A 21,902-nucleotide genomic window follows, 5' to 3' on the forward strand; every position below is an offset into this window, starting at 1 on the left:
GTATAGCATTACAATATTAAACAATCATAAATATAAGTTTAATTGAAATTAAAAACAAACTTAGGAGCCAATTCTTGGATATAATTATTATTTTACCAGTCTCTTATGTAAAGAAATTCCATGGATTAGTCATGAACATATTGTCATGTTGTAATATTTTATGTGGCGTTTGTGCCATTTGGAGGTTAGGTTTTAGAAGTTAATATTGTGTAAAACAAGACTGCTAATATAAAATGCAAAGATAGATCTTTGTATACATGTAGTACACATGATAGATAAGCATTACAATGATAAAATATTATTATATATATATATATATATATATATATATATATATATTAGGGAGATCCTTAATATGGACATTTTTGAATTTCCTAGCTCTTAATGTTATCTTTCAGATAGAGCGCAATTCAATCAATGTTTTGCATGGAAATAGCATGAAAAAAATTTCAAAAATTTTCAGAACGTCGAATTTTCAATAAAAAATGACACGCATTTTCAGTTTTAATTCATTGGTCACTAAGTTATACCTAAAAAAAATTTTTTTTATTTCCATACAAAGTTTGATTGAATTGCGCACTATCTAAAAGTTAATATTTAGGACTAAAACTTTTAAAGAAAAGTTTTTTAACAATTTGGAACCATTTGAGCTATTGGGAGCAAGGAAATTCGAAAATGTCCATATTAAGGACTACCCTTAATATGTGTGTGTGTATGTGTAGTAGTATTAATATAACAATATTAATGATTACATGAAATATAGTAATGTTTTATGTATATACACTTTTCGGACCGCTTTTCAACTTTTTGCCATAAATTCCATCACTCTTCAAACCTGACACAGTCCTTCCAATTTTTCATTTTACATTTTCGTGTTTTATAACGTGCAGTTTTACTGTCATGTATAACACATCGGATCAGGTGTATGTGAAATATTTCTCACTCTTATTGAAATGTTCTGTAGAAATAACAGGGCGTAAACACTTTTCTGTGTAGTATATAATAGTCAAAGCATGTATGATGCTATTGTTATATTGTTTGCATATATACAATATTTATACTGATTGGCTGTGTGCCAATGCGCTGTCCGCTGTTTCGCAAAGATACACCTTAATTCGTTATGCAATAAAATGCAATGACGATTTGTTAACACAATATCTCTTTCAAAACCTATTTAAAATAGAGGATGAAGAGGAAACTTTATGTATGAATGGATGAATGATTGATAAATCAAATTGAAATTACCAAATGTAACACCAATACTCCAAAATTCAGAAAAGAAATTGATAGGTGTACCCTTAGCTACATAAACAAAGTTGAGCTGTACAACACCACGTATAATCTAAGACTGAGGAGAAACTTTTTAATTGATTAAACACAATTGTCGATAATACAATATATTATTTTAGTTTATTACACATTGCCTTAAAAAATTTATATTATTTTGATTGGCAATAAACCTATGCAAAAAAAGGTTTTACCATATTACGTATGTATAATTTTATGTATGTTAATGTTTTATGTATGTGTAGTGTACTTGATTCATAATTACATGAGCATATAATAGTTTCTTTTCTCTTTATTGCAAACAAAGTTAAAAATTCGATGTGTAGTAAAAACCATTGGATTTTTCTTTCAAAAAGCCACTGCTAATTCTCAAACCAATTACTAAATGTATATCCATAGGCAGATTGTAATTTATATGTACGTAAAAAAATATATATCCAAATTGTTTACCTAGAGTTGTTCATCTAAATTAATAAAAGCAAGTATTGTAAAAGTAGCGATTGCTAATTTTTTGTATTTATTTCTATGCACCTGTAATTACTATACCCAATTTATTATGGTACTGTATAAATATATGATTGATAATTATATTATTTATATCCTGCTATTATAATTATCGAATAATATTGAGGCAAATAATATTCAAACTCTCTTAGTTGAAACGTCAGTGTTCTGATGCCACAATACCGAGTAATTAAGTAAATCTTTAACATTAAAAATGTATTATTTATTTATGTACCATACGTATTTATAATACAAACTTCGTGCACTGAAAAGCTTATAAGTTTCCCTCACCTTCAAACAAGGTATTTATTAATTTCTAGGCAAGGGAAATTATTCAAGTTATATAAAAACTTAAGAAAACTGAGTTGGTATGCGTAAAACTCAAGAAGTCTTTAGTATATTAACAAATATATATTTGTGTATTTGTTTTATTTATAATTTGAAAATATTCCTGAATATGCGCTCATTAGGGTGGTTCTTAATATTGACATTTTCGATTTTTTTTGCTACCAGGGGTTCAAATGATTCCAAATTGTTAAAAGCGCAATTCAATCAAAGCTTCGTATGGAAATAGCATGGAAAAAAATTGGAAAATTTCAAAAATGAATTAAAAGTGACAATTAGTGTCATGTTTTACTAAAAATTCGACGCTCTGCAGAGCAGGCTTTTTGTAATTTGTCTTGTAAAGCGTCGAATTTTGAATAAAACTTATTCATTTGTTCAGTAATTTATATCGAGGATTTTTTTTATCAATTTGGAAGCATTTGAGCCCCTGGGAGCAAGGAAATTCGAAAATGTTCATATTAAGGACCACCCTAATGCTCATACATAAAATAAATTATGATACAGAATGCTCCGAAAATTACAAGCCTACAAATAAATTAGCACTATATAGTTTAGTTTGCAGATCAGACGAAACATTTCAATCTCATTTTCAATATAGTAAATTAATGAATTAAACAAGATAGATACATGAATTAAGACAGAGTACTTCAATCTTATTTGTAATATTTCTTTAAAAACATTGGACCTAAATGATTATGATATCCCTGAGTAATTTCGAATGGCGAAAAGAATAGCTTTGTGTTAATCATGGATCTAAATGCTCATTTTAGTCATCTTTTCGGTTATAAGATATCCTGCCACTGCATATATATAATACAGACAAAATGGAAAATAATTTATCAATAGACTTATTACAAATAGCAAACATTTTGAGGAAAATAATGACGAAATTTGAAAGGAAACGAAAGATGTATTATCTGTAGATGAAAGAAGTACAACTGAATAATCATTGAAGAGATAACGTAAAAGGCCACTTAGAAATATAGTCGAAGTAAATATATACTGCAATAATATAAATAAAAAATACATCATGAGGCACAATAAAAGGACGTGTGCATTTTCAGAATATAAAAACCAGTATTGGCGATCCATAGTAAGAAGAACTAAAAAGCAATTGCATTATTACATCAATAAGTGCTTTACTATTGTAATATCATATCAATGCACTTTCACTGAAACCATAATTAAGGTAGAATTATTGCATTATGTGTTATTAGAACTTCATCAGAAGGAAATCCATCGAAATGTCAGTGGAGAGAAAATATACTATAATAATCATCTTCAATGGAATGTAAATATTGAAACGATGCCCGAGAAGAATAAATGACGGTAGTGAGATGAATCAATCACGATTCCAACATTATGAGATTCTTCTTTAACTAACAGAAGTTATTGTTGAGATGAGATTAGGTATTCTTATATGTTCATCAATTAGCGGAATTAAATATGACTTGAAAATGTTACTTGTTTTCAATAATGAAATTAAGATATATCAGGATAGATTTAATGCAAATGTCATTTGGAGCGCAAGTAAAATATATAATGAACTGCCAATCGATATTAAGATGACCAGTGATGACCATAACTTTAAAAGGAAAATAAAGAAATATTATAAGAAAATTGAAGACGAAGAAGATTAAAGAGATACTTAAACATGTTTTAATTATAATAAATAGTATATTAATGTATAATAAGATAGTCAAGTAAAATATATATATATATATATATATATATATATATAAAATATGAAAACTGTTGTCATAATCTCTCATACCAGGCACCGCTGTCTGAATGAGATATGAAAATAGTACATCAATAAACAAAATCCGAAGTAAAATTGTATGTCAAACAAAACATTGTGCTTTGTAAGTGATTAATTACTATTTCTAAACCTTGATTTTTCACACTTGCTAATCTATAATGTATTTATATCGATAAATAACCAAAACGTTTTAATTAACTAAAAAACTTATGTCTAAACAATTCAGTATGAACAAAAGTTTAATTTGAAACAAAGTGCTACTAACAATAAGACAAAAATGTGTATTGACTGATAGTAAAACTACATTTCATAACTTACCAGAAAAAACACTTTAATAATTGAAGAAATTTCATAACTTAACGTTGTGCTTTATTGAATTTATTTTTAGATTTGAACTAAAAAAATTACCTATTGCCATTGCCTTGTTTATAGGTTAACATCTATGGAAAATTGATACTCAAATACCTAAGCTACACTCAGAACTCAATACTAAAAAAAACTTCCTGAAATATACGTGTGAAAGCCTCATAGAACCTCGAAAGTGCACACTTTTTTCACAAAATTTATCAATAACAATTTAATATAATTAAATTCACATTATGTTCTAACAATTTTATCACTGCCTTAAGATTCATAATTAAGTATAGATTTCAGATTAACTTCGGTCACTGAATATAAAAAACTTTAGCTTTTATTTTCACTTGTAGTATTTTGTAGCGTCACCTCTACAACTTAACTTTAAAATTTAACTTTAACTTTAAAAATTTGTCAAAGTTTGCAAAAATTGGTATCGTTCTTTGGGCATTTGTCAAAATTAGACCTTTCATCGACGTTTACTCAAAAACGTCTGAACCGATTTTAGAAATTCAAAAGCCATTTGATGTATCTCGATGAGGATTATCATTTCTCAGTTTTGTGCGACGATTGGCCGAGCCGTTCCTTTGTAATTTAGAAAAAAGTGTTGAACTTTTCGTCCACATTTAAGCTTATACTACCGAATCGATTTTAAAAAATCAAAAACTGTTCGAAAAATATTAGTTGAGAATGATACTGATTACTTTTAGGTGAAAATCTACCGAGCCGTTTTCTTGCAATTAACTGTTGAAAAAAAAATTTAGGCCGATTTTTATGGAACTTTTTGGCGATATATATTATGGTCTTATAGAACTTACTGAAATATTACGGCCTCACAACAAGTAGTTTAATTTTAAAAATTCATCAAAGTTTGAGAAAATGAGTAGCTTTTTTGACGTTTGTTAAAATTAAGATTAGACGATTCACTTGGTATAACGATAGAGCACTATGTCTTGAAGAACATAGTAAACCATTAAAGTGCTACGGAAACTGGTTCAATTATAAAAAATATTGATTTGTGAAAATTTGCTTTTAGAAAATACTCCGAGTTAACGTGTTCGTTCGTTTTCAATTATGAGTAATAAATCCACTAAAAATACTTTTAATTACTCATAAATTAATTTAGATTTTATTTTTATATCGGGATGTTTTATTATGAATGTAATGCACAGAATATCTTTCCCTAAACCAGAACTTAAACTTTGAACTGGATTAATTAAATTTTATGTTATAATATAATTAATTATTATAATCTTACTTTGATAGCTCCTATAGCTGACTGTTTACTGGTAAACGTGACAAAGGCGCATCCTTTGCTCTGTCCTTGAGCGTCCCTTAGTACAGTGCATTCTTCAATGGAACCATGTCCTCCAAACAGCGCTCGAACTTCGGACTCTGACATTTTCTTCGACAGCATGCCGACGAACAATTTGCGTTCTGTGAAACAAATTTCATACATTAATGTACATGAATTAAACCGATAGTAGTAAATGTATAGTGTAGTATTAAATATTGCGATCTTAGAAGTTAAGAAATTAATTGTTTTTGAAGATTTTCTGAATAACTATTACAGTAGAACCTTGTTTATTCGGACATCAGTTATACGGATTTGCGATTGTCCAGACTACCAACCGCGACCAATTTCTATGTATGTACATACCTACATTTCGAATTTTTGCATGATTAATGCTGCAGTTTAGTATTTGTATGTGATGTAATCTAAGAAAATATGTATGTACATACATAATGAAATGTTAATTTCTTAATAAACTTTGATTTTCGTTGATTTCCATGTTTGCAGGGCCGGTCCTACCTTTAATGCAGTGCATGCAAAAAATGCGGGCGCAAGCCTTAGGGGGCGCCAGAAACAGTTTTGGAAATGAAATTTATATTACATTATTTATCTTTTTTTAATATATTTTGTTTTAATAGTTTATTATAGACAATCTAACTTAACTATATATACAGACACACAAAAAGCATATTCAGTTTGCAATGCGATATAGTAGAAACAATTTGACCGTTTACTCTGCAAGTTAGTAATATATTGTTCTGCTTATTGTTTAATGTACTTATTACATTTTTCTTCGTATGTAGTTAATGTGAATTTGAAAAAAAAATATCTAGTATTTATCCCCTAAGCGCAAACCTACGAAAGTTTAAATTAATTATTGGACGTTATTGATGAAAAATTGCGAGCTGATTTAATTGAAACGAAACTTGTTAAAGAAATATATACTAATTATATTAGAGAAAATGAAAAATGGGAGGTCAGTGCTTAGAAAATGGCTTGTTTATTCCGAGAAAATTCCCGCAAAAACAAATCTTGCATGCGGGCGCTGAGGACCCCAGAACCGGCTCTGCATGTATGTTTTTATTATTTTTAAAAAGTGCACATTATTATTCATACATTGGAGTATTCGGATATTTTTCTACTGTATTGTTATTTATGGCTTTTGAGAAGTTCTGAACTAACGCCTCATTTTTTCCTCAAAATGTCATTATTTAATTTTTTATTTATCTCATTTTACGTTTCGTGCATAAGAGATGATTCTTACTTCAGAAACTATTAAACCAACAAAATATTCCTATATAAGAAAAAAATATTTATAAATTAAATCTATTTGCATTTCTCATACTATAGCCCATACCCTACATCATAATTTTCTTTAATACGTATGCCTAAACATTACCTCCTACGTTGTTATTCACCTTAGAACTACTACTATCATACTTTTTAGTTCCGTCACCGTTATACGCTCAATCCTTATCTTATAGCTAATGCGGCTAATATTTATTACCTTTTACCTATAATTATTCGTACTTTTTAGTCCCATCACACCGTATAAGCTCAAATCCCTATATCTTATATCTGATACGTCTAATATTTATTACCTTATACCTATAATTTTTCTTACATGCTATTTTTCACCCTTACCGGGAACCGAACCCGGGTCCGCCGCGTGGCAGGCAGCGACCTTAACCACTCGACCACCGTGCCGCTACGATCAACCATCTTTTCTCGCGTGTCGTTGCGTCACCTTAGGATTATTTACCTAATTAATTAGAAAATGAACCGCAGAAAGAACAGTGCGTCTCTTAATATATTAAAGATGGGGCACCCAATAGAGTAGTGGTTAAGGCGCTCGACTCTCACGCGGAGGTCCCGGGTTCAATTCCCGATATTGACAATAGATAGGTAGAGAATAATACATAGGGCGTAAAGTAAAATTATAGCGTATAAATAGTAGAAATAAAGGTTTATTACCAGTAGAAAGGTATATAGGGTGTATATATAATATATATATATATATATATATATATATATATATATATATATATAGACAATAGATAGGTAGAGAATAATACATAGGACGTAAAGTAAAATTATAGCGTATAAACAGTAGAAATAAAGATTTATTACCAGTAGAAAGGTATATAGGGTGTATATATATATATATATATATATATATATATATATATATATATATATATGTGCATGGGTATATATATATATATATATATGTGCATGGGTATATATATATATATATCCCCAATACATATGTATGTATATGTATATATGTATGTATATATATATATATATATATATATATATATATATGTTGATAAGCAAATAATAATCTAGTGGCAATAGATAGATTATAATGTAAGGTAGATATTGATGGTAGATTTAAGTCTTATAACGTATTAGTAACAAATCTTGAGTACTTTTATATGAAAATGCATACTCGTAGATGTTAATAAATACAATTGTGACACAATTTTACTTGTATAATTTAATGTATAGGCTAGCTCTATATAATAGAGTTAATCAATAAGAAATAAATATAAAAGTTTACGTGTAACCACCTGAGTTCTCGTCGAAATACATCGAATACCTTTTAAACTTCTGAAATTGGTACAGCAGTATAGGAGAAAAAATCTAGGAAATGTCAAAAAAGAGTCAAGAAATATATAATCTGGAATATATATCATAGTTTCTGGCAAAAATAAACCTCTTTTTCGGAATATATCGGTAATAAAATTAATTTCAATTTCAATTTTTATAACATGTTTCACTTATAAATTATACATCACACTTATGAATTTTGATCACAATAATAGTGATTTCTTAAGGATTAACTTTTATATTTCTTAAGAAACAAAATAATAATTTCCAAAGGTCAAAATTTCATGAGGGCCACTACGTTTTTAAAAAAGTTAGGGTGAGGCGTAACCCATAAAAACTTGGGAAGCACTGACTTAATGTAATCAGAAAATATTGCTAAAAAATAGATATTAATAATAATGTAATGACAATATTATTAGTGTTCTATCTCGAGAACTCCAATTTTATCTATATAATTTTTTTTGTAACTTTTTTCATTGTAATTTCACAATACTGTGACAAACTAATACTCTGAAAAGCCCTCATTTTGATCGCTAAAAATAATAAATTTTTATATTATATTTTCAAGTAAACTGACATTTAATAGGTCGAATGTGGGAGTGATGGATATTGGGCATTCCTTCACACGCAGTGCTCGAAATGGGCAATTTTCAATTGTAAACATATTTTTGATCTATATTCCCAAATGTAAATGGACATCGGTACTGCACGATATCAGGTTGTCTAAGGTGGACTTCGAACTCACGACCCCGCCCACACGAGTGAGCTTAACCATTACACCATTTGACCATCAATATCTTTATAATAGGAGTTTTAATAATAGTAAATTAGAAACTTGTACCCTATATAATCATTTTATAATGTACAAAATAATTAAAATTTATGGAGCACTTACTTTACTAACAAAAATGCTCAATCACTTAAAAATAGTAATTAAGCAGCAAATGATAAAAATTAAATTATCATATTATTTATATAAACTAAATTATTATTATATTTACATAAACTAAATTATTATTATTCGTTCCATTCATCAGATCATAATTTGTTTTACAATGTAGTACTAATTTGTATTAAATATAGCTAGTTTGCGACAGATGATATATGAGCATAAGCTTGTAATAGTTTTAGGCTTCAGCTAATCCTAGATCATGGTTCGTTTAGACTTCCAAAATAATAAATTTAAATGTCAACTAATTAAGTTTGATTACACTAATAATTTTAATCTCGTTAATTATAGTGCGATATACAGCAATTGCCTTTTATAACTCTTTAATTAATCAGCAGCATGTTATCCAAATAAAAAACTGCATATATATAGAACATACATTTTTAGTATATTATATTAATGATAAGGGGTAAAAAATATAATTTTTCAAACAAACTAAAAGACAAATAGCAAAATCAAAGAAATTCTTTAAAACATTAATTAATAAAACATGACTAAATTAAAATTTCCATAGCTGTTGCCTAAAATATTTTTTAAATATATTATAAAATATAAAACTGTTTTATATAAAAGAATTTTGGTTTTCAATACAAGAACTGTATTGTCCCTCAACTCCTTTGAATTGATTATAGTTGAAAGTTCAAAGTTCAACTGAGTTCTTAATTCAATAAAATTCACTACCAATTATTCAACAGAAAGAATAATGTATTGATGTTACAAACATTGTAGACGTCTTTATTGTTTTAAAAGAATATAATTATAAAATATTAGCAATTGTACAAATAGATTAATATGCGTCAATGTTAAATAAAAACAGCTGTGCAAACAGAAAATGTAAATATATTGCAAAATAATCAATACTTAATAAGATAAGAATTGTGACATAAATTGTTTTTGAATTAATAGAAAATATTTTAAAATGCCAGTTCAAATTACATTTTTTTTTATTTTGCAAATCTATAATTATTTTAAATCGGTGAGGCAAAAGAAACAAGGACAGCTGAATGAAATCTTATATATAATTTAACAAAATATATATGCAGTATTAAATACATAAGAGCATAATTCTTTAATATTATAAAATAAGCTTTTATTTTTTATCACGTTGGAGGAAAAAAAATACTAACACGATCGCGGACATGAATGCTATAGCATATTCATTTTCATTGTGATATATAATGACATGAATGCTGTAGCATTCAAATTTTGAAGTCAATTATTTTGGATTAAATTTTATATAAACTTACGTTATTATTATACCTGATCAAGGTGATTACTAACTGATGCTTTAAATTTTTTTGTATTATTTTATCTTTTCCCGCAGTCACTAAATAACTTAGGCACATTGCAAAATACTTGGCGTGGATGCTATAGCATTCATCGTATATAACGATTAAAATATCATAATCTAACTACCCTTATAAACGGTGTTTAATTAAATTTCGAATATCACAACCAATTTAAAAATAAAACGACTGACAATTTTTGTACTACACTTGATGCAAATGAGCAACTTTTGTTAATTTTTGATAGGTATAATTTTAAAAATGTACCGAATCTTAACTAGCGAATGAGAACTTAAATCAAAATATAGTTTGCATTTTGTCCCATATTTATATTTTTTTCTGTTTTGGGTCAAAAATTAACATCATTCCCATTTAGAATTCATGAATATAAATTTAAAATTCATTATACAATTTGAAATCGAGAACAGACGACGTACATATTGTGAGTACAAAACCAAGAATTTATCTCCACAAAGCCTATTTCAAAATCGACTAAATTAAATTAACACGTCTTAAAATGTATTCCAGAAAAAACAACGTTGAATAAATACTGTATTTGAGTAGAACGATCGCCAACAGTTTCTCTTGGCTAACTGATGATCATACTAATAAGTGTTAAAAAATGAGAAATGAAACTGTTTTTATGATCTTTACCGCTTGCTGCAATTCACAAAGAAAATAAAATAAAAAACTCATACTCGAACTTCATAAAATTAATATTTTTTAGGAAAACTAGTAAATTTTCAACAATATAAATCAATGTTCTTTTATTATTCTGATTAAGAATTATGAGGATACCCCGTCAGAAACAAATCTAAAAATCGTAAATTTCACTTAATTATTACAAATGACTCAGCCATCAAGAAGTTTATACGAACTCGATTCTAAAAATACAAATTAGATTGTGTTTATTGCAAGAATAAAAATTAAGTTCTGTTTTCATGCCAAGAACATCAGAATTGAACATGTTTGTTTATACAAAAGGTAAATGAATGGCCTAAGCATTCTAAGAATGAACATAAAGCTAAGTAAGCATTTGCTAAAATATATGATTGTATTAATTTGCTGTGGAAAAGGCGATTTACAGACGTTTCCATAATTTAATAAATATTTATAAATGGATCGGATTTGCAATTCAAGACTAAACAAATGCAGACATCGATAATGGAAGAAGTTACATCAAAGATAAATTTTGCAGACAAGAATAGAAAATTTTATTTGTATACTTGGAAAACAAAAAATGCTTTTACAAATTATAAAAAAAGTAGAAGGAGAATAATTTTCTTACAATAACTGTCTTAAAATTTTACAAATGTTTTTGTCAGTATATTCCACAAAAACGAAGCCATGATATTAAATAATATTATTTATAGATCATTAATAATAATCATCATAGTGGGTATTATTTCCACACAGTTATTTACATATCTTCTAAAGCTTTAAATAATATTTCATTTATATAAAACTAGAAATACGAATGTATCTTTTATACTGATTCAAAATAACAGAATTTTTGGTAATTCTAAATTTGTATTTTTATTTGTAGTAAATTATGAAATTAAGTACGTACATCACTATCTTCTTGATCCAAATAGATACATATTATACGATTTTTGGATATTATCCTGAAAGCAATTTACTTACTATTATTCAAAATTGCAGGAAAAAAATTATTTTCATAATTAATAGTACAATGTGGATCTATTTAGATCGAGATTATAGAGAGTGTACGTACACTAAATTTCATAATTTACTACGAATAGTAAAAAGTAAAAACATATTTGAAGTAATCAAAAATTTTAAGTAATCTATCTGGGAGATGTTTTAAAACATGGTTTTACAAAAAATCACTTTTACAAAATTTGTATCGATAACAATATAACAGACAATAAAATAGAATATAACTAGTGGGGTGTATTGCATTGTGCCTTAAGGCAAATTGCTGGAACTTTCCGTACCGTAAAGAGATTATTATAAATATTGTAATATTGTCTAATATTTATAAGAATTATATGAACTGGATTGCAAAGTTGAAATTATTTGTTTAAAGTATATTGAAACTTTAATCAGAATTAAAAATAAAATCTGATTTATTTTCAATATACAATTTTTTTTTTTTTTGGAAAAAATTTGGAACAATTTTTTTGATAAAGCAGAAAGTTCCTTTGAATAATTTAAATCAGACGCTTATTTCTCTCAAAAACTGCCATTTTTTTCATTTAACTCTGTATCTTTGAAATGGCTGGGCCTGCCTTTGCCAAAAACTAATAACTACTTTTCCCAATCATTACTAATTCAATGTTTTTTTTTTAGATCATTCAAATCGGATACTCCGTTCTCTCAAAAACTAGATTTCTATTTTCTGCACTCTTTGCTCTTTATCTCCGTAACTGCTGGACCTGCCTTTGCCAAAAACTAATCAGCACATCTCCCTATCAATAGGAATCGAATGTTTTTTGAACCATTCAAATCGGTTGATCCGTGCGCCCGAAAACGTGAACAAAAAAATGCGGACACACAAAAAACACACACAGACATCCATTTCTTCTGAGGTATGCCAAAATGTTCAGAAACCTTCAAAACGTCGAGAAATGCAAAAATTTTCAATTTCGATTTTTGAACGATTACAATAACTTACCTGACGGGAAGTTAAAAAAGTCTAAGACATAATATTATTACCATAATGATATTTTAGCATTAATTAACTGTATAATTTAAGGTCTCATTTCCAAAACTTACTAACCATTTTTTATGTTTTAATGTGAAACTCTGCAAACGTATGTATTGTGCGCCTTATATTTCTCAAACCTTTAATGAATTTTTAAAATTAAACCACTTCTCACAGGCCTGACTATCAACACTATCGTCATGAAAAGTTTTATCAAATTCCGAAAAAATGATTGATAATTGAGTTTTTCCTTGTAAATAATGTTTCCCCCATACCAATAATAGTTCCCTGAAAAGACATCTCTGAAATTAACTAGTTTCCCTACTTATTGCTTGGACATACTTATTTCATTTCCTTATTTTGTTACGTAATATAATGATCATTATTTATAAAAGTAGCGTCCGTCATTATTACAAAACTGCAGAATGCAATTGTGATTAGATTTCACGACGGAGATTTATACAATGTACAAGTGTGCGTCTGGATGTTGGTGAGATTGAGTACAAGGTTAAGTAAGAAAAAGTATTGTCTTCGAGTGCTGATGCCTGAATGAAGTCGATAAATGAATTTTCCACGTTTGTAAAGTAATAGGCAAACGTATGATTTATGAAAGATTCAATTATTAACACGTTAAACGCTATGTCAGTCAGATGTATCTATTTTTTTTAATTACAATTTTTATTGCAACTGTTAAATAATTTAACCTCTAGTGATAATAATGAACAATAATATAAATTTAAATAAAAAAGAGTACACAGGATAGAAATTACATTACATTACATTAAAATGATATCTGTATTATGATGATTTAATATAAAATAAAAGCTAATAATAATAATAATAAAATTAATAAATAAAATTTCTGAATAATAAAATTATATTAGAAAATCAATAAAGTGGAATAAAAACAATAGGTGACAGATAATAATAAATTTAACAAAATAACAATATTAGAAATAATAAGGTAATATAATTATAATAATAATAATAATGATAATATTAATGTTAGTGATCACAAATGGCTATTTATGAGATCATTGGGAAAGATGTATCTGACGCTAAGAAATTAATAGACAAACGTATACTTTATTCAAGATTCAATTAAATACGTTAAACGCCATATTAGTGAGATGTATTTGACGCTAAGAAGTTTTACTTGAGTCATGTCAAACCTAAATGTCTGACATGGCAAGCCGAGCAAAATGTAAGTTAAATATGTTATAAAAACTTAAAAAATTATGTTTTTTCAGGAATTTTGGTAATTTTTTCCTAGATACATTAGTTTCGCCTTGATACATTGTTAACTAAATTTTCCAAAAAAAGTTTTCATGGCCCATATAAATTTTTTTTCTGATATAGCGACGATTGATATGTAAAATGATAAAGCTAATTGTTTTTATGTTAGTTTTCCAAACGTTTGTGATGGTATTAGATGGTAAAAGACATGTAATAGTAAGCAATGTCCATCCAATCATTAAGTAAAAAAAAATTGTTTAACAAAATTTTCAGTAAATGTATTAAATACATTTCAAGTTTGACGACTTTCTTTGGTAGTTAATACTATAAAATACAATATAAAAATATTATAATAAATATTTAAAATATATAAAACTAGATGTGCGGGACATAATGCCTTAAGGCAAGTTGCAAAATTTTCCTGATATAAGAGAAATAGACAAAATGGCGAATTGAAATTCAGCAACTTTCAAAATTGTGACGATAGAATTTGTAGAATTTTGAAAATGTGATATAGCCTTTTGTTCCAAAATAGTATGTATTTTTATAAATAAGCCAGATTTTTTGAAGGCTCATAATATTTTAGAATGCTCGTTAAGACCACAAATCTTGGTATTGTGAAAAGTTTGAATAATTACAAAGAAACAGTCCGGACGATCATTAGCAAAAACTAATCAGTACTAGAATTAATACAATTACGGATATACAATTGTTTGAACGACGTAAGTTGGAAATAACATTGATTAGTTTTTAATAAGAGCAAATTACATTTTCGAAAAAAACAGTTATATATGATTTGATTTTATAAAGAAATCGCTTAAACAATTTGTAGATAAATACTTAATAGACCATTATTTTAGTTGAATTGCAAAATGATATAACATACAAGAAAATAGAAAAGCTCACTCGTGTATATACATACATAAAATACTTCGCAATATACACGTATCATTTATCCACCTGTCGGTAACAAATAGGAATCTAGTACAATAATTACATGCACCCGTCAGCGTGAGCCGAAGAAGAGAAAGCTCGCGAAAGCTGGCAAAAGCTCAACGCGCGAGACACAGCGAACTTTCGCGTTATAATAACAATATTGCTCATTGTGTCCCATGACTCAGACTGACAATATAAATGTATTGTGTTATTGTCATGATACGTTTTTCCATTGTGTTCGTTTTCTGTAGTACGCGATCCCCATTATGTACGGCGTACAGGTGGCTGCGTAAAAAATATTACCCCTTTTGTCGGTATATACGACGGGTATTACAATGTAAAATATAATATATATATATAATATATATATATATATATTTAATAAAAAATATATATATATATATATATATATATATTTAATCATAATGGTAATTTATACTTGTACATTATGATTAATAAGTAAATTTTCTAACAAACTAATATTTATATTTATATTTATATTTATATTTATATTTATTATATTTATATTTATATTTATATTTATTATATTTATATTTATATTTATATTTATATTTATATTTATATTTATATTTATATTTACATTTACATTTACATTTACATTTACATTTATATTTATATTTACATTTATATTTATATTTATAAAGAATTAGTAAAAACAAGAATTTTTTTGATCAGATTCCATGATTTGTTGTTATGAAATATGGCTAATACCACGAAAAATTACCAGGTCACTTAAACAAGTATTCAAAAGAATTGAGTGAGGAATCTCCTACTCGAAGGTTAAAAAAATGGCCATACGATCTTAAATAAAATCGTCAAAAAAAAACTGGAGACATCTCATTAGAGATAAACTCTTTGAAAGCATAAAGGACAGCATATATTTTCTTAAAAAATTATATTACATATTTTGATGGGCGATAAATATATGCAAAAAAAAAGATAATAAATGAAATATGGCTATATGCCTTAATTATAAACTTTTAATTATAACTAAGGCATATGGCCATATTTCATTTATTCTTGAATTATATATATTTAATTCTGAAGCCTAATTGAGAATAAAATTGAAAAATTATTTATTTCATTTGTTGGGATTAAAAATGTGATTACTACCAGTTTCAAGAGGCAATATTTAAATTTATGATTGTAATGACTATAATATTTATTTTTTAAAATATAAAGAGTGAAGTATTATTATATAATTTGAAAATTATTTTGAATGATAAAAACAATATTCGTATTTAAATTAGTAACGAACTTACATCCAATATTAAATTCATTAAGTTCTTTAGATTAAATTCATTAAGTTCTTCATTTTTTAATATGAGACTTGCAAATTTTTTAATAGCTTTAAATATAAATTTTTAGAACCGAATATTGCATTTTGCTTATTTATGTAATAACAAAGTTTATATTAATAAAATTGCCATCCATAAATAGTTCTATTTTTAAAAAAAATCTATTACTAGGATTTGGTCTTACATTATTTAGTTAAAGAGCTGCCAAGATTATCAAAATTAATCTGAAGACTATCGTGTATTAATTTATGAGCCAATTCTCGTATAAAATAGTTATAAACTATTATAAACAAATACTTATAAACAAATATTATAAAAAGTATCGCATCTTAAGTAGTAGTCGCATGAGTTGGTCTACTACCAAGTCGCACTAATATGAATATTTTGGCATTTGTGCCATTTGAAGGTTTAGTTTAAAATTCAAACAGCCGCTTTCTTCTGTTCGACTAAGCCGAATTTTTACCTCTCAAATTAATATATTAATGAATAAAACAGGGCTTTCCAATGCCCAAATAGAACTTGGCAATCAAAAAGCTTATTTGGTCGCTTTTCCCTACGACCACCTAACTTCGACCTAAAAATACAATGTGGTAGTACATGTGCTTTCCTTCATTCTTATTGATTTTGATGCAAATTAGAATAATGATGTTTATACAAGGAAAATTGAAATAATCGTTTGCATTGTTTACTGAAATCTAAACGCATTATTATGTAATTCTATATGGATATCATGAGCCGCATTATTGTATGTGGCCTTGTATTTGTTAGTACATAAAATATATAAACCTTGTTAACACATGGATATATACATACATTTATATATATATATATATATATATACATTTACATACACACATTTCATCTATAGACGCTGTGCATGTGTTAACAATTAGTGCATAACATAACATGCATTTTGCAGTTATATTATATATATAATATTATGATCAATAATTGAGCAATATCTGAATAGGAACATTTTCAGTTCATATAAAAAGCAAATCCGTTCTGTTCTGAGTATATAACTATTATTAACGTCGACTTGAAAAATCAAAACATTATTATATACAGCAAATCGATTATGATATAAAGTATTCACAGACAAGACAAGAATTTTCTCGTCACAAGAGAGACTGTTGGAGTTAAAGCTAAGGCAAAAAAAGATTACAAGTTCATCTTTTATTACTGCCTAGGTGTAGTGTTGCACATAGTTATATATAATATACTTGAACATGTAGGAAACGATGCAATATACGATAAAATATATGATCCGTTTCAGAAATAGCAGGTTTAAATAGCGTATTTCATTTTCTTACGCAATACTACTAACACGTAGTCGTATAAAATAATAGTGCTGCTGTAACTATATTAACTAATATTAAGCAAAACTCCGGTGCAGCACTTGACTTGCTAAATGCCTCTAAAGCTCTCTTCGTGTATTTATTTGTACTTCATTCCCATGAAGGGAAAACCTGGGTAAAACGTTGGTCTTTGAAAGCGACTTAGAGAGTAGATTTACAAGAAATCTGGCTAATTGACCGTTGTAATAGTCATTCATAAAATAAACGCACTTTTTACATTGATGTTTATGTAAAAAATACATTTGGCTAGTTCGTAATATACTTCAGCTAATGGTAATTGGAGTAGTTGCTAATTGGTGCCTGTTCAAGTCAGGAAGAAATAATCTCATGAAATTATATGATAAAGATGTGTTTGCATTCCAAGCCGAGATCATGTAAGATATTTGGGTTTGTATTTGGACAAGAAATTTAACTGGAAAATTCATATTGAAAAAAAGCGTGAACATCTAGAACACTTTCGAAGGTCGATGAATTGGCTCCTCAGTAGCAGATCAAAACTGTCGATGTACAATAAAATTTTATTATACAAGGTTATCCTCAAACTAGTTTGGGTGTATGGCATCCATCTATGGGGTGCTGCTAAAGTCAGTAACATACAAATAATGCAACGATTCCAAAATAAAATACTCAGACAAGCAATATCCGCGCCAAAGAGTGCCCTTAACTTCAAGAGTAAAATTGACCATCATCAAAATGAACTGATAGCAAGTCTTTTCAACATCACATATAATATAAGACTGCAGTTAATAGATCTAACACTTTAATCAATAATAAGTTGTTCTACCATATTACCTATGATAGGTGTGTGTATGTCTGTGTATATGTAATCTATGTAATGTACTTTGTTTATAATTGTATGTATATATTTGAGTTTCTTTTTTTCTTTATTATACCAAAATTTAATTAAGATATAATTTAGTACAGTAATAAAAGGTGAACCACTGGGTTTTGCTTTTAAAATTTTATGATATTTGTCCAACTAATTACTCAATGTATTTCTATTTAGATAGATTGTAATTTATAAGAAAATAAAAAAAAGATGTGTTTGCAGTTTGCAAACTGGTTCTAAAGATGATGATCCAGAATGTATGAAAAAGTTGAAACAAGTCCTGGAAGACTAGCTACAGCAAAAAAAGAACGAGGCAGGCACCAATAAAATCAATTTTCAACCGTTTGCCATATTTAAATAATATTATTTTGAGTTTTCCTTGTTATAATTGTCCTATATATATTAAGTTCACTTGTGCTTAAAGATTTCATAAAATTTTGTTATATTGGAAACAATACAACATAAGATTTCATCAGATAGATCTGCACCAAACATTTTGCTCGATATTTTAAGATGGTTAAGTTGATTTGTCTTTTAATTCTACTAAATTGTAATTATAATTCAACAAGTTTTTTAGTCAATTATATTATAGTGACTCCAAACTTTTGAATAACTGCAATGATGAGTTTCATATTCAGAGTATTATTAAAACAGCGCATGTCAACCTGACCAGGTAAAATTTTGCAAATCTGTAATGATTTTAACATGATTAAGGTGAAAAGTGGATCTATTCTCCTAGATATCCCCAAATTTGAAACATATACACAAGTTGAGCATGTGTAGGTGTACATGTGCACATAAAAGCTCGGCTTTTAGTCGCAAGCTCTAAAATGTAAATGCGAATGTTAAATGGCTAGAGTACACACGGTTTAGCACTTTAACTAGGAATCTGTTGATGGGGATGGCAATATTCTAACTTGTTGTTCGCTAATAGACACGGCTGAAGTCGATATTAGTATGTATTTTGCATATATGTGGTTGTATACTTAAACCGCATTCATGGATCAATTAATGGATGTTTATCGACCAAATGATATGGGTAGAAACTAAATTTAATGGAAAACTAACCCGGAATATACAGTTCTGTCAATAACCTATTTATTCTATCGATGTCCACATTTTATATGTCCACATTTTATAAAAACAGATCAACGGGAACCGACAGACAAGTAACCTAATTTAAGAAAATGAAACGGACTAGAAAATTATGAAAAATATACGACAAACAAAGCAGAATAATTTTCTTGTTTACAAGAATGTACAATACATATCATATTTAGTAATTATTTTATATTTCATAAATATTTCCCTTAATTATAAGTAAAATTTAGAAACTTTTTCTTTAATAAGAAAAAAAACAAATATAAACAATTAAAAATTATGCGTTAGATTTTTAATTTTAATTTAATTTAATTTCAGGATTTAAGCAGACGACATCATAAGTCTTGCTTATGAATGATAAAATTAATTATAAATAAAAATAAAATAAACAATCAATTTTAATAAAATTAATAAATAACAAATGACATTAATTATTAAGTACCACCCTCATTAAAATATGTGAAATTAAATTAAGAAATTTCAAATTTTCTCAATATTTTTTTTAATATTTACAGTAAATGCTTAGAAGTTTATAATGTATATATATATATATATATATATATATATATATAATAAAAAATCACTAATTTTTGGACATCTATAATAATCTCCCCTATAAAACGTTTACAAATAAAAATTAAATAATTTCAAATTAAGGTAAATGCATAATAAAATTAACACCCAAGTTTAAAACAGGTTAAGACCAAATCCTTTCAAATACACAATCTAGACAAACTAGTTTAATTTATCAATAATAACTGTTTTATCAAACCGTGATTTACATTATGCAAAATTTATATTAAGTAATCGGTTATGGATAAAAAAGTAAATTTATTGCATATATTAATTTAGAGGAGAATTGGCAAGAAATTGAAAGGCAAGGTATGTAGTACATTTGTTACCAAATATGATGGAGACTGGAATATTTTTTAATACACCTTAAGATTTACTAAAAAAATCCGATAACAATGTATAACTAGTTATAACTGCTGAACAGAATAATTTTGAACATCTTAAAATTTATTTATATTATATTAAAATCAACACTTTCTTATATTAGAATATAGCATTCAATACGAATATTAAAATCGGCAATTCAAACGATGGTTCTATAGATTCTTTAACCCAGAAGAGTACAAAAAAGATGTTATCGAAAAATATGGAAATAGCCCTAACTATTCTTTATTGTAACTATTCTTCTATTTATTGTAAAAAATAAACCCTTTTTTGCCAAAAACATGTCCTAATAAATAAATGGAATTCTGCAGCGTTAAAACCAATATTGATAGATCATTCGAGAAAAAATAGATTTGTTTTTTCGAGCAAATGATCGTGTTTAGTCTATTATAATTTATAATGGATCAAATTTTATAAATCATGTTCTTATTTTATTATAATTCAATCCGAAGACTTATTTCTGGCAATCTAAAAATCAATTGTCACAACTTTCTAAAAAAACATTATGCCATTACATTTTATTGTACAAATAGATTGGTAAGGAGGTAAAAATAAAATTAGTATATAGATATAAAAATAGATAAATATCAATTAATACATATCTTTATAGAAAGGTATAGGAGGAAGTTAATAAAGATGAATGAATTAAAATCAAAAACTGAACTATATTTTTCGTAAGCTTGAGATTCATAGATACTACTTCTTAGTAATATAGAAAATATTTTTAAAATCAGTATATTGCATTGTATTTAAAATTGTGTAGTGTTTCATTGACCATTTGCTTATCTCAACAATGCAAAGTAGAAAACGAGATGCCAATTTTATTGCCAACACCAATCTCGTTAGGATTTACGATTCACCAACACCCGTTCAGTACTACAACAATGTTCTAGTATTATAGCCTAAATATAGCTAATGCTATATGCTTGCTAAATAACACAACAGTCAAATCCAATTCTTGTTTTATTGGCCGTAACAAAATGCGGTTTGAAAAAAAAGAAAACTCTTCTCAGACCGGATGAAAATAGTTCGACTTTAGCAGTTATTCTTGTCATGATTACAGCGATACATCAGATAAGACTTGTTCCTGGCTTAACAATG

The 21,902-nt window shown here is 27.2% G+C and overlaps 1 protein-coding gene across 3 annotated transcripts in view; it reads right to left on the minus strand.

Moving 5' to 3' along the window:
- Nucleotides 1-21,902, minus strand: part of LOC113386812 (CUGBP Elav-like family member 1) — a 457,260-nt gene that overhangs the window by 13,790 nt on the left and 421,568 nt on the right. For all 3 annotated transcript variants that reach the window (XM_026624571.1, XM_026624572.1, XM_026624570.1), the window contains exon 8: nt 5,511-5,689. In XM_026624571.1, coding sequence (XP_026480356.1) covers nt 5,511-5,689 — 179 coding nt within the window. The remainder of the gene's footprint in view (nt 1-5,510; nt 5,690-21,902) is intronic.

This window comes from Ctenocephalides felis, unplaced genomic scaffold (assembly GCF_003426905.1).
Source record: "Ctenocephalides felis isolate EL2017-DRISC unplaced genomic scaffold, ASM342690v1 CF-g0.4_SCAFFOLD_03571, whole genome shotgun sequence".
NCBI classification, from domain to species: Eukaryota; Metazoa; Arthropoda; class Insecta; order Siphonaptera; family Pulicidae; genus Ctenocephalides; species Ctenocephalides felis.